This window comes from Hoplias malabaricus, chromosome 5, assembly GCF_029633855.1.
Source record: "Hoplias malabaricus isolate fHopMal1 chromosome 5, fHopMal1.hap1, whole genome shotgun sequence".
Classification (NCBI taxonomy): Eukaryota; Metazoa; Chordata; class Actinopteri; order Characiformes; family Erythrinidae; genus Hoplias; species Hoplias malabaricus.
Genome location: NC_089804.1, coordinates 3,752,686 through 3,766,494, shown reverse-complemented (window position 1 = coordinate 3,766,494; position 13,809 = coordinate 3,752,686). Strand labels below are relative to the sequence as shown.

Sequence of the window (13,809 nt, the reverse complement as noted above, 5' to 3'; positions counted from 1 at the left end):
GTAACATTTGAGTTGTTTGGTTTTGTATCTCTTTTAGTCTGTTCATTTTCATGCAGTTAACAGTCTTCCAAATGTAGGGTGGGTTCTTACCAAAATAATCTGAAACAGAAAAAAAATAAATCAATATTGTTCATTTATGGAGCAGGAATAAATCAATATCCTCATCTCTTTCCATGATTTTATTTGGAGGGCTTCACAAACACATTACTCTACTTTCCAGCACACAAATAGAGCTATAGAGCTTGCAAATGGTGTGGAAACAAATTCTGAATTTTATAAAATGTATTTTTTGATTGCAGACATTACATTGTCAAACCATCCCAAACTATCACTGAAAAAATATTTTCATCTAAATGGTTATAGAGCTATATATTTATTTATAAACAGAAGTTTGAGATAATGGATACAGAAAAAAAACAGTAATAAGACGCTGCACCCTTAAAATAAATGTGCTACAAAAGGTTTTTGAGCAGTGCCATAGAAGGACCAGTTTTGGTTCCATAAAGGAACATTTTCACAGAAACCTGTAAAGGAGTAAAGAACCTTATGATCTTATGATGAATTTACATCTCTTAAATAAAGATTTTTTATTTTATTTTTTTTTTATTTTTTTGGAACCAATGTGTTTCTTCTATGGCATTACTCAAGGAACACTTTGTAGCACCCTTATTTTTAAGGGTGTAGGCAATCATATTAAACTCAATAGATAAGAATCAGGACATCTAATACTTTGTTTGTATTCAGTAATAAGCTAAAATTTCCTTATATGTGTTTTCCACTCTCCCACATAGCCTCAATGTCAAAATTACAAAACAGATATGCTTTTCTTCAGTTTTTTGGTTTCGTTCATGTCAGTTGAAAAAGGGCCATAGGACAGAGGAACTAAAGCCCTCAAAAACCAAGAACTCCCCCCCCTCCCTTATCATCTCAGAGAGTGGCAGGCCCTTCATTAGAATACACACAAAGATGAATGATGTGTGTGTGTGTGTGTGTGTATGTGTGGGGTGTGTGGGGTGTTATGTTTAAAACATGGGAATTACCACTGGAATCACCACTGTACATCATACAATCTGTCCAATAATTTTTAACGTCCTCAAATTTTGACTTTAGTTGACACCTTCATGAACCACTTCCAGTCACAGACAGGAAGAGAAGTAATACTAGAACTAGTCAATATGGCCAAAAAATATATATACAACAATGCATTTTTCTATATTGATATTTTCCTTTATTTCACTATTTATTACAATACAGAATTTTGTAGCCCTCTTACAACACTTAAAGGGCATCCTTATAAAAAATGTAGACAGAATACACCATATGTACATTACTATACAATATTCATTCATTCATTAACTTTAACCGCTTATCCAGTTCAGGGTCGCGGTGGGTCCAGAGCCTACCTGAAATCATTGGACGCAAGGCAGGAATACACCCTGGAGGGGGCGCCAGTCCTTCACAGGGCAACACAGACCCACACACACACACATACACATTTACTCACACACTCACACCTACAGACACTTTTGAGTTGCCAATCCACCTACCAACGTGTGTTTTTGGACAGTGGGAGGAAACTGGAGCACCCGGAGGAAACCCACGCGGACACGGGGAGAACACACCAACTCCTCACAGACAGTCACCCGGAGTGGGAATCGAACTCACAATCTTCAGGCCCCTGAATATAATATAATACATATGCATATAGAATGCAAATTCACAAGGAAACTATATGTGGGTTACCTCTGGGTGCTCCGGTTTCCTCCTACAGTCCAAAAATACATGTTGGTAGGTGGATTTGTGACTCAAAAGTGTCTGTGGGTGTGAGTGTGTGTTGTCCTGTGAAGGACTGGCGCCTGCACCAGGGTGTGTTCCCGCCTTTCACCCAGTGATTCCAGGTAGGCTCCGGCCCCATGTGACCCTGAATTGGATAAGAGGTTTCTGAATGAACGAATGGATATATAGAAAAGGAAATCTTAAGTAATTATACAGGTGCTGATGCTGCTGCATGAGCTACTTGGTGCCACAGAGTCTAACAGATGCTGAGATCTAAAAAGAGAACAGAAGACTATAACATATTTAATAGATATGATTAATTCATACAGACAGAAATAAGCCTAATATAGTTTTATTTAGGTCTCGTGATCATAGAAACTCATGTGATGGAATAGAAATTTATCACAAAACAAACAGAGATTATATATATGTATATGAGAAAAATGTAGACTGCTGTCCTAATTCAGTTTACATCTCTCTAAATATATGTATCCTCCATATATATATATATATATATATATATATATATATATATATATATATATATATATATATGGTTTTTAATGCATTGTGCTTTTTCCTCAGGAGTCCGAACCATGCCCAAACTTGCCTGATTGAAGTGAAAGTTAGCCCCACCATTTCCTGAAGTGAGGAGTTCTTGGAGATAAACACGGTGAGTGTGTGAATCTTGCTTCTTTTTTCTTTGTGATATAATAAAAAGAAGAATATTACAGAGAACAATAATAAGAAGCATACTGAGTTCAAAGGGTTTTTACTGAAATTAAAGAAACCTTTGAGCTAATGGTGAGGAACTGTTCTCAGGAACTAAACTGCCTGATGATTCAGGGCTGAGTCTGATGCACAAGATTTGGATATATAGTGCAGTAAACATGGTTTTATGCAGGTGTGTGTTTTGCAGGACAGCTGTAATCTGTAGCAGTAAAACTCCAGAATGAGTTCCTCTGGGGAACATTGCACAAAGACAGACCAGAGGTAAGAGTAAATTTGGGCTATTGGTGTGTTAATGAAGACAGTAAAACAGGCCAGGACTCATAGGCTCTGAATCTAGAGGGGGAGCTGATTAGCACTGATTTATACAGACAGTGCATCTTTAAAAAGTCATATTTATACACACACCTGGACTGGCTCCACACCAGACACCCAACTCATATTTATCTAATAATACTGGGGCAATGCATAAGATGAAATCATGACATTCTTTCTTATTAGTAATTTCATTGTCTGTGTTTCAGTCTGACTCAGAGAAAGAGTTCAAACTGCTCTGACCCGTGTTGTGTGTCCATGAAAACCACCAATTTGATGCATCCTGAGCATTCCTTCAAAAAGAGAGACAGTTCTCAACACATCAGTGTGCCACTGAGTGGTAACAAATCGATGAATGGTCAAAATGACTTCAGAGACATTTCTCCTGAACCCAGCTGTGTGTCCATGAAATCTGACGTCTCACTGGATTCTCCACCAAACTTCAGAGAGAGAGACTGTTCTCTTGAACCCAGCTGTGTGTCCATGAAATCTGACCTCTCACTGGATAAGCCACCACACTTCAGAGAGAGAGACACTTCTTCTGGTGAGAGGTAAAGAGGGTGTGAAAGATTAAAGCAGTGTTCCCTATGCTGTGTTGTGTTGTAGTTCTCCAGGGATTGGCTGTGAGGAAGACATGGTTAAAGATACCATTTATTTATTTATTTTTTATTTTTTTATTCAAATTATGTATTCAATAACGAAGGCTATTTAATAATGTTTTGAAGAAGTTTGTTGAAATTAATCTTCTTTTTCTTCAATTGACAGCATCCAGCAAGACAAAACAGAAAGCACCAACCATTTGGAGTCAATTTTCAAGGTATTTGAGTGGTGCTTAGGTGTTTAACTCTAGGAAGCACATATATATCTGCAAACCATACACTCTTATAGAAGGTGTAACATAGATGCAGGTAAGGAGGCAAAATTCATACCTCAGCTGTATTCATAGTTTATTACATGATAAATAATTAAACACAATCAAAATAACATCTAAGCACCAGTAAGTATGCCATTCTGTCATCTCTCTCTCTCTCTCTCTCTCTCTCTCTCTCTCTCTCTCTTTATTTTAGTTTTTTAATATATATATATATTAATATATAATTATATTCCCTTATCATCAGGTTATGGAGGAGACACTCAACTCTCTGCTGAAAAGAGAGCTGAAGAGGTGTGTGATGTTGCTAAGTAATAATGACCCAGAATTCCCTGATAGAGAGGAGGAGGATGAGGAGAATCTTGCTGGAGTCAGGGAAGAAATTATAACGATCATACTGAAACTCCTGAAGAGCAAGAAACACGAACACCTTGCAGAGAAACTACAGACAAGTAAGAGCTATGGGGCAGGGTTTAATTACATCATTGTAAGTTTTCAGGAAGGACACACATTTCTCATATTAGGATAGTGAGGCTCTGGCACCAGTCATTATCTTTCACTTCATAATGACTGCAAATATATCACATGCAAAATCACTACTCAAAATGGTCCTGGAGGCAGCTTGGCCTTCGAGGCAGAAGGAACATATATGGCTACTAGCCAACAGGCAGGGATGAATGTTGTTTGTTGAAATGTACTGGATGGAGATTTTCAAATACCGCACCATAAGCCAAAAATTATAAGCGCAAAACGAAACCAATATCAGAACAGTGTTCTGTTAATCAGCACAGCTTACTTTGTACCAATGTGTTCCTCATAATCTTATTTTTACTATTTTAGGTATTGAGCTATCAGTTAATATAAAGGGGTTATTTAGGAGAATATTGAGGGGCTAGAGACAATTTGGATTGTTTAATATTCTAACCTGTGTTCAGACAGTAAAATATCTTTCATCCTATACTTCTTTTGTTGGTCAGAGCTGGTTTCTATACTTCAGAAACACCTGAAATCCACCTTGAAGAAGAAGTACAGAAGAATTAATGAAGGACTCTCCCAGCATGGAACATCAACTCTTCTGGATGAGATTTACACAGAGCTGCATGTCACAGAAGGAGAGAGTGGAGAGGTGAATAATGAACATGAGGTCAGGCTGATTGAAACAGCGTCCAGGAGAACAGCAACACTGGAGGAACACATCAAGTGCAGTGAGCTCTTTAAAGATAAAGCCATCAGAACTGTGCTGACTAAAGGGGTGGCTGGAATTGGGAAAACAGTCTTTGTGCAGAAGTGCATTCTGGACTGGGCTGAAGGTAAAGAAAACCAGGACATCCTCTTCATATTTCCACTTCCTTTCAGAGAGCTGAACCTGATGAAGGAGAAACGGTTCAATCTGATGGAGCTTCTTCATCAGTTTTTCCCCAAAATGAAAGAATTTCAGTCAATGGACTATGATTCTTTCAAAGTTCTGTTCATCTTTGATGGTCTGGATGAGTCCAGACTTCCTCTAGATTTCCAGAGCAATGAGGGATTGAGGGATATAACAAAGCCAGCCTTGATGGATGTGCTACTGACAAACCTCATCAAGGGGAATCTGCTTCCCTCTGCTCTCCTCTGGATCACCTCTCGACGAGCAGCAGCCAACCAGATCCCTCCTGAGTGTGTTGACCTGGTAACAGAGGTACAAGGGTTCAGTGACCCTCAGAAAGAGGAGTACTTCAGGAAGAGGATCAGTGACCAGAGCCTGGCCAATCAAATCATCACCCACATCAAGTCCTCCAGAAGCCTCTACATCATGTGCCACATGCCAGTTTTCTGCTGGATCTCAGCAACGGTTCTAGAGAGAGTTTTGAGGAAAAAACAGGGTAGCGAGATCCCAAAGACTCTGACTCAAATGTTCACCCACTTCCTGAACTATCAGATAAAACACAAGAAACAAAAGTACCCAGGAAAACATGAGGTTGATCCTCAGAAAACTAGAGAGAGTGTTCTGGCTCTGGGAAAACTGGCATTCCAACAGCTGGAGAAAGGCAATCTGATCTTCTACGATGTAGACCTGGAAGAGTGTGGCATTGATGTCAGAGAAGTGTCAGTGTACTCAGGAGTCTGTACCCAGATCTTCAGAGAGGAGTTTGCACTGCAACTGGGGAAGGTTTTCAGCTTTGTCCACCTGAGTGTCCAGGAGTTTCTGGCTGCTTTATATGCATTTCTCACTTTCAGCAGCAAAGATGGACCTCAACAGAGTTTCACTGATCTCTCTGAAATCTTCAAAGAATCCACAATGTCAGCGTTCCTGACATCTGCAGTGGATAAGGCCTTACAGAGTGAAAATGGACACCTGGACCTTTTCCTCAGATTCCTTCTGGGACTCTCACTGGAGCCCAATCAGTCTCTCTTAAAAGGAATACTGATTCAGAGAAGAAGATCTCAGGGCACAGATGAAACAATCCAGTACATTAAGGAAAAGATCAGGGAAAGCCCCTCTACAGAGAAATCCATCAATCTGTTCCACTGTCTGAATGAACTTAATGACCAGTCTCTAGAGCAGGAAGTTCAGATATATCTAAACAGAGGAGATTCTTTCAGTGGAGCCAGTCTTTCTCCTGGTCAGTGGTCAGCTCTGGTGTTTGTTCTGCTGAATTCAGATAAAGTTCTGGATGTGTTTGATCTTAGGAAATATGATCAATCAGAGGAATGTCTTCTGAAGCTGTTGCCAGTTGTCAAAGCATCCAACAATGCATTGTGAGTATTTTCTGTTTCTTGTAAATGTACACTAGCACAGGATGATGATGATGATGATGATAATGGTGTTTTGTTTGTGTGTGTGTGTGTGTGTGGAGAAATAAATAAAAATATTCATTTGAAGACAAAATCTATGACAAGATTTATTGCAATTTTAATTAACATTTTACAACTAAACAATAATTTGAAAGATATATAAATGGCCTATTCTACAATTTCTTATATAAAAACAAAATCAAAGGGAAACAAATACAGTAAAATCCTAAATTTGTTTGCTATGAGATAGGAAGCCTTGATTTACAAGTGTCCACTGCAGCATATATTTCTAATATTAATGTAGATAGTATTTAAGAAAAAAAAGTCCCATTTTTTGCATGATTTGTAAGCTTTTTTAAAAATGTAATATAGCAACAAATAATACCTCTAAAATAGTAAAAACAAATAACCTCACTGAAATTAGAGTAACTTAATTTTTAATTTAATGATCTAACATTTATCATTTTTACTTTCTGTTGACTAAAAATAAACTAAAACTAACAATGACCCAGTGACTAAAATATGACTAAAATGTATACATATTTTAGTTAATAGACAAATTAAATGAAAAATACATTTTCAAAAACAACTATTTTGTCATTTTGTGTATCCTGACTGGCTCACTTAAAACCATGCACACACATTGTAACCCCAGGTATAGCAGGAGATTTATGCAGGTGCAGCACTCATTGTGGTAGTGTAAGTGCTCTCTCAATTTCCAAAAAAAGGGTTACTGTATAACTGTAAACTCTCTTTTAATGCATTCTTCATCACAACAGTGGACAAAAACAATTGACTCTCACTAATGCATTCACTTCTAAGTTAAGCTCTGTGTGTGTTTGGTGTGTGTGTATGATTATGTCAGTATTCTGATGTATTTTTATTTCAGGTTGTGGAGCTGTGATCTCACAGAGAAAAGCTGTGAAGCTCTGGCCTCAGCTCTAACTTCAAAGACTTCATGTCTGAGAGAAATAGATCTGAGTGACAATGAATTGCAGGATTCAGGTGTGAAGCTGCTCTCTGTTGGACTGAAGAATCCACAATGTAAACTGAAAAAACTGAGGTAATGTCACTTTATCACCTGGCTTATAGACACATTGTTTAGATGTGTTGGTTAGATTATGTCCTGAAAATAATTTTTAATTATTAAAAAGAACAATTTAACTCTTATTTAACAGGGTAGGCAATTCAAGAATATATTCCCTTCTACAAGTGAGCCCTGGCTAAAAAGTCAGTCCAAGTTTCAGATGTTTTGCAACTTATTTTAAGTTGACAGGACTCATACATCAGAACAAATGTAAGATAAACAAACATCACAGTTTTAGACACTGGCAGACAAAGAGAATTTGCCTCTTCTACTAAGTTTAACAAATAACAAGATCACACAAGTGGTGTGAGGAAACCCAGAAGCAATGCGAACCTAGCAAGCCTGGCTGTAGCATTAATTCTTTTTATCCAAAGTTTGCCTTTTAGACAAAAAAATTGGACAGTATTTCTTTACAGGTTGATATGCAGCAGGAGCACATTATTTTTTATGGAAATACTAGCTCAACAACAGTTTTGCTGTTAACCACCTTACATGTGGATTGGGATTCTACATGCACAGTGGGGGCTTGTGTGTTTACATCAACACATTCTGTCTTAGTGTCTACAAATTTTTCATCTCTGGTAGAATTTCTGGCAGTCAAATGTCAGTCTTTCTATGTGACACAGGACTATATGGCTATGCACTAAAAGAAATAAATGGAGCAATCAGTGAAAAATAATAATATAAAATGGCTTCCTCACTGTGGCTGATGATTTCAACCATGCTAACTTAGACCTGTTTTATCATTTTTACCATCAAGGTTTTCCAGAGGAGCAATTATATTGAACTTGATTTATATAAACAAAGTAAAAGCCACAAAATCACATTGTCAGGATTGCAAGGCAGATGCACTTGCTAAAACACAGTATACTTTTTTAGTTAAACAAGATATAACAAAACAGAGAGACTTCAACAGAAAGACAAAAAAACAGGGAGCTAATAGAGACATGGACAAAGGGAGCTAAGCAGATTAAACTTGGACATGGAGAGCTAAACAGACTAAAATTAACAAGGAATGCTAAACAGACTAAACCAAAACACGGAGAGCTAAACAGGGCTAATGGGACAGACAGACTAGAGAGCTAAACAGACTAACACAGGACAGAGAGCTAAACAGACTAAAGAGGGATACAGACAAGTTAGAGATACAGACTGAAGGGAAAAAAACAACAATGACAGTGGAAACGAGAATCAGCAGAGACAGACAAACTAATCCTAAACACGGTGTGCTACAGCAAACAGGACAGACAGACTAGAGGACTAAACAACATGACATGGGAAATGAAATGAATGACCGACAAGAAGAGAGACAAGGGAACTTAAATACATGACACAAACAAGAGACACCTGGAACAGATAACAAGGGGGCAGGATTGCAAATGACACTGACGAGGAGGAAGAACAAAGAAGGGACAAAGGCGGATTGTACACACGCTGTACTCACCTTGTGCTCTCCAAACAAGTTCCAGTACTATTAGTGCTGTATTATACACTAGTCCTACAATGCTAAGTAAGATAAACTCAGATCAAGTGGAGCAATTTCTGCACTTCATGGATGATTTGAGAGCACACACTGGAGTATATTCAAAAAAGCAGGTCATCTTACAGACCATCTTACCAATGTACACTACTGTCCAAAAGTCTTAGGCACCTTAGTTTACAATAGAATTAATGTAATACCATATAATTATAATAAAAACAGAATATATTGTCAGGAATGAGGGGCGGATTGAGGGAGGTGCACTCGCTAAAACACAGCTTTTTAATAAAGGAGAATAACAAAACAAAGATACATTAACATAACGAAAACAAACAGGGAGCTAACCAGGCTAAACTAAACAAGGGGAGCTAAACAGGGCAAACGGGACTGACAGACTAAAGAGAAAACGAAGGAACAAGAGAGGAAAAGAAACTACGACACGAAACAACGACTAGGGAAACAGACACGGAGAAACTGTGGAGACAGACGGACAGACTCGAAAACACGACCGACTAGACATGAGAAATGTGAAAGGAGAAATGAGAAAGGTAAACCAACGCGACTGAACAAAGGTGAAATGAGAAATGTACGACCAACAGGACGTGACACAAGAGGGCTTAAATACAGACACAAACGAGACACACCTGGACAGATAACGAGGATGGGCTGACACATGACACGGACGAGGAGGCGGGACGAGTGCGGAGACAAGGATATAAACAAAACATAGCCATGTGCGAATAAAGCACATGGCGGGGACAACAGACTGACAGGACGAAGGCGTGACATATATTTTCCTAAAAAGTGTGATGCTTGCATAAAATAAAAAAATACAGTAACATTATTAAAAACGCAAATCAAAATGTGTTTTCAGATATTCTCCTTGATTGCAAGGATTTGTTAAATCAACAGCACAATTGATTGAAAATAATTAAGTATATATTAACTGAGGTAAAACTCAGTTGAATAATAAAAATTATTGAATAATATATATACTGTATAAATAACTGCCATGCAACCACCCTTTATTAAGTTACTTTTACTGTTTAATAAATAAGTGCTTTCCTTCTTTTCTTTAAAAAATATTCTTCATCACACCATTGGTCGGAAAATAACTTGTAAAATGCATTCCACTTTTTTTATTTAGACCTTTTGCCCTCTCTCTCTCTCTCTCTCTCTCTCTCTCTCTCTCTCTCTCTCTCTCTCTCTCTCTGTCTGTCTGTCTGTGTGTGTGGGTGTTTGTATTCATTTCTATTCCAGGTTGTGGCACTGTAATCTCACTGAGGAATGCTGTGCAGCTCTGGCTTCATCTCTTAGCTCAAGCTCCTCAAGTCTCAGAGAACTGGATCTAAGTAAAAATGAACAACTGCAGGATTCAGGAGTATTGCTGCTCTGTGCTGGACTGGAGAGTCCACACTGCAAACTGAGAAAACTGAGGTAAGGTCATAATTTGATTGCTTTGTTGATATTACTGGTATTGTGATTATTTTTATAAATATCCTAATAAAGCATATTTACTTCCATTACTCCCATCTAAGCGGATGGAGCGGAACATTTTCCATTTAATATTACATATCCAGTATTTAATTTTGCCAGCTGTGTTCTGCCAAATCTTAATTAACACATTTTATAGGAGTTATTTTTTTTATAATTAAAGGTGTGTAAGATTATTGAATGCTATATATCTATCTATCTATCTATCTATACATCTATCTATATATAGCGCCTTTCTAGGTACCCAAGGATGCTTTACAATCCACAGTGCTCAGAAAGCTGTGTGCCAGTTGATGTCAGTACACTTACCTTGGGTGTGAGATCATTGCCACAGTTTTCAGGACTTACACATTACTCCCAGACACACAACTCAAACAAAATCTTGGATATATTTATATTGATTTACTTTTTTCTGTCAAAACCATTACTTACATAAACCTACTAATATAGATTTTACAGAAATATGAGCAAATAACACTGACCCAATTAACTGGGTCATTTTTGTAAGCAAGACCATGTTCTGTCATGTGAACCAGTAGAGAGGAGCTCAAACTGCATTCCAAGTGCCATACTCTCTACATAGTGCATTGTACAGAATGTAAAATTAAACTAATACACTCATGACATATGCAGAAGTCTTAGGCACCTGAGATAATGATATATATTTAAACTAATGCCTTCTCAGTAAGTGTGGTGCTTGTATAAAGTTATATATAATCACAGTAAAAATAAACAAATAATAATATAAAACTAATGAGAAATATAAATGTTTTCTATTAAGTTGTAGGCGAGAGTGAGTTTGAAGAATAATGTTTTGTTCTGATTCAGCACACATTTTTTAAAATCATTTTTTTATTAACCGCTAAAACTAGGTATTGAAATATCAGACAAATAGCTCTTGCATATGCATATATATATACAGGGGTTGGACAATGAAACTGAACTAAAACACCTGGTTTTAGACCACAATAATTTATTAGTATGGTATTTTGCGAATAATACAGCATCAATTTGTCTTGGGAATTACATATACAAGTCCTGCACAGTGGTCAGAGGGATTTTAAGCCATTCTTCTTGCAGGATAGTGGCCAGGTGTGCAGTGTGCAATTAATGAAGATTGGCCACCAGGCTGGTCCAATTTAGCCATGAAACCTCCCACACTAAAATGACAGGTGTTTTAGTTTCATTGTCCAATATATGATATATAATATATGTGTGTGTGTGTGCAGGGGCATATTTGTGATAAGTTGCAGCAAACCACTCCACCAAATCCCTAATCATCTCACATGTTGAGAGAAGAGCTATTTTATTTAAGTTTAAGAAATGAAAGAGAAGTCACTAAAATACATAGCTTGTGCTTGCAGTCCCTTAAACACTGAAACAAAACATGGATTAAATTACTGGAGCTTGTGTACAGTGTATTGTATAAATACTAACCACTCTTCTCTACACTCTATGGTTCTGATCATTAAGGAAAATACTGAATGTGGTCTTTCAAAGTATCCAAACCAACAAATGGACTATAAATTATAAAAATTATATTTTAAAATTTAATTTAAATTTGACTACACATTGCACATATGTGGTTAGAAAAGCTGATGAAATAGAATATGAGCAGTGAAACAATGATGTATTTTTATGCAAATTTATGTTTGTGTGTGTGTGTGTGTGTGTGTGTGTGAGAGAGAGAGAGAGAGAGAGAGAGATTTGATGTATCAATATTTCTTTTCCAGTTTATGTAACTGTAATCTCACAGAGAGAAGTTGTGCAGCACTGGCCTCTGCTCTCAGCTCAAACTCCTCAAGTCTAAGAGGGCTTGACATTAGTAAGAATAATTTGCAGGATGAAGGAGTGAAGATGCTCTCTGCTGGACTGGAGAATCCATGTTGTAAACTACAGGCTCTGGAGTAAGTTCATCACTTCATTACTGTGTATTTGCATGTTCGTTTGTAATTGTATAGGTGTATGTTCTTATGTTTTCATTTTTTGATTGTGTGATAAAGACTGATTTGTTGATTTAATATTTTTCTTCCTCTGTGCAGTCTGTTTTGCTGTGGTGTAACAGAGGAAGGCTGTGCTGCTCTGGCTTCAGCTCTAAAATCCAACCCCTCTCACCTGAAAGAACTGAACCTGAGCTACAATAAACCAGGAAAGGCAGGAAAGAAACTGCTGTCTGACCTCCAGAAGGACCCAGTGTGTAAACTGGAGAAACTATAGTGAGTTAATTAATTACCATCCCTTTGTGTGATTGAATATATGTGAGTTCATGTATGATCCTTTTTTTCCTGTTTTCTGTATTACAGCATGTGGAGTCCAAAACTCTGATCTGCTCTCATAAAGTGAGGGCCATGGAGAGAGGAGAAAGTACAAACACACATAGCTCTATATAGTTATAATGTGTGTTTTGGTTATTAGTGTACAAAATGAGAATGGGCTGTAGCACTGGAGAGTATGCTCTCCCCAGATTATCACTCCCTGTACATGAGCTTTGAGGAGTGCAGCATGCCATGGCTACAGCAAGAAATCAACATTTTAAACCAGTGAGAATACTGTTGAAATTTCCTAAACTCCATAAACATCAGTAACATGAGGACAAAAATTTGACTATCAGTGAATGTGATTATAATAATAGCTGTATCAATGTAGTGCTTTATTATCACAGAGAGTCTCTAGAAGAACAGCAGAATGACCAGAAGTTCTGCAGTCATTCTGTTCTTTTGTTGAATAATTTATTCTGGGGATTCAAGATTACTTTTATAAAGTGTAATCCAAGTTAAACAGACCATGCACACCATGGCTGAACTTTCATTTGTGCTAATGTTCAATTTTTCAACTAATTTCATATCCACAAGGCAGTAGGAACTTTTATAGGCTAGTCATCGCAGACATCAAGAGACCTGATGAGACCTTCCATCAGTCAGAATGATTTTCTCTGCTGTTTGAGTAAATTATACTGTATATCGGTGTTTTATTTTGTCATCTAGTTTCAAGTAAATATTAAGGGATATATATTTACTTGATATTTTGTATATATATATACAAAAAACTGGATTCCCAAAAAGTTGGGACACTAAACAAATTGTGAATAAAAACTGAATGCAATGATGTGGAGATGACAAATGTCAATATTTTATTCATTATGGAACATAGATGATAGATCAAAAGTTTAATCTGAGTAAATGTAACATTTTAAAGGAAAAATATGTTTATTCATAATTTCACAGTGTCATACACAAAAAGTTGGGCCAAGTAGCAATAAGTGGCTGGAAAAAGAAAATTGAG

General features: G+C 37.2%; 1 protein-coding gene across 2 annotated transcripts; it reads left to right on the top strand.

Moving 5' to 3' along the window:
• The first annotated feature begins 3,216 nt into the window (after window positions 1-3,216).
• On the top strand, window positions 3,217-13,742 carry LOC136697596 (NACHT, LRR and PYD domains-containing protein 3-like). Of its 2 annotated transcripts, XM_066672807.1 has the most exons (9): window positions 3,217-3,371; window positions 3,586-3,637; window positions 3,939-4,143; window positions 4,669-6,430; window positions 7,356-7,529; window positions 10,294-10,470; window positions 12,261-12,434; window positions 12,570-12,743; window positions 12,831-13,742. In XM_066672807.1, the coding sequence occupies exons 1-9, from the start codon at window positions 3,226-3,228 to the stop codon at window positions 12,850-12,852; spliced, it is 2,886 nt and encodes a 961-aa protein (XP_066528904.1). In that variant the 5' UTR covers window positions 3,217-3,225; the 3' UTR covers window positions 12,853-13,742. The 2 variants fall into 2 exon arrangements, with proteins under 2 accessions (XP_066528904.1, XP_066528905.1); XM_066672808.1 differs by lacking the exon at window positions 12,831-13,742 and having other exon boundaries at window positions 12,570-12,810.
• The last annotated feature ends 67 nt before the right edge of the window (window positions 13,743-13,809 follow it).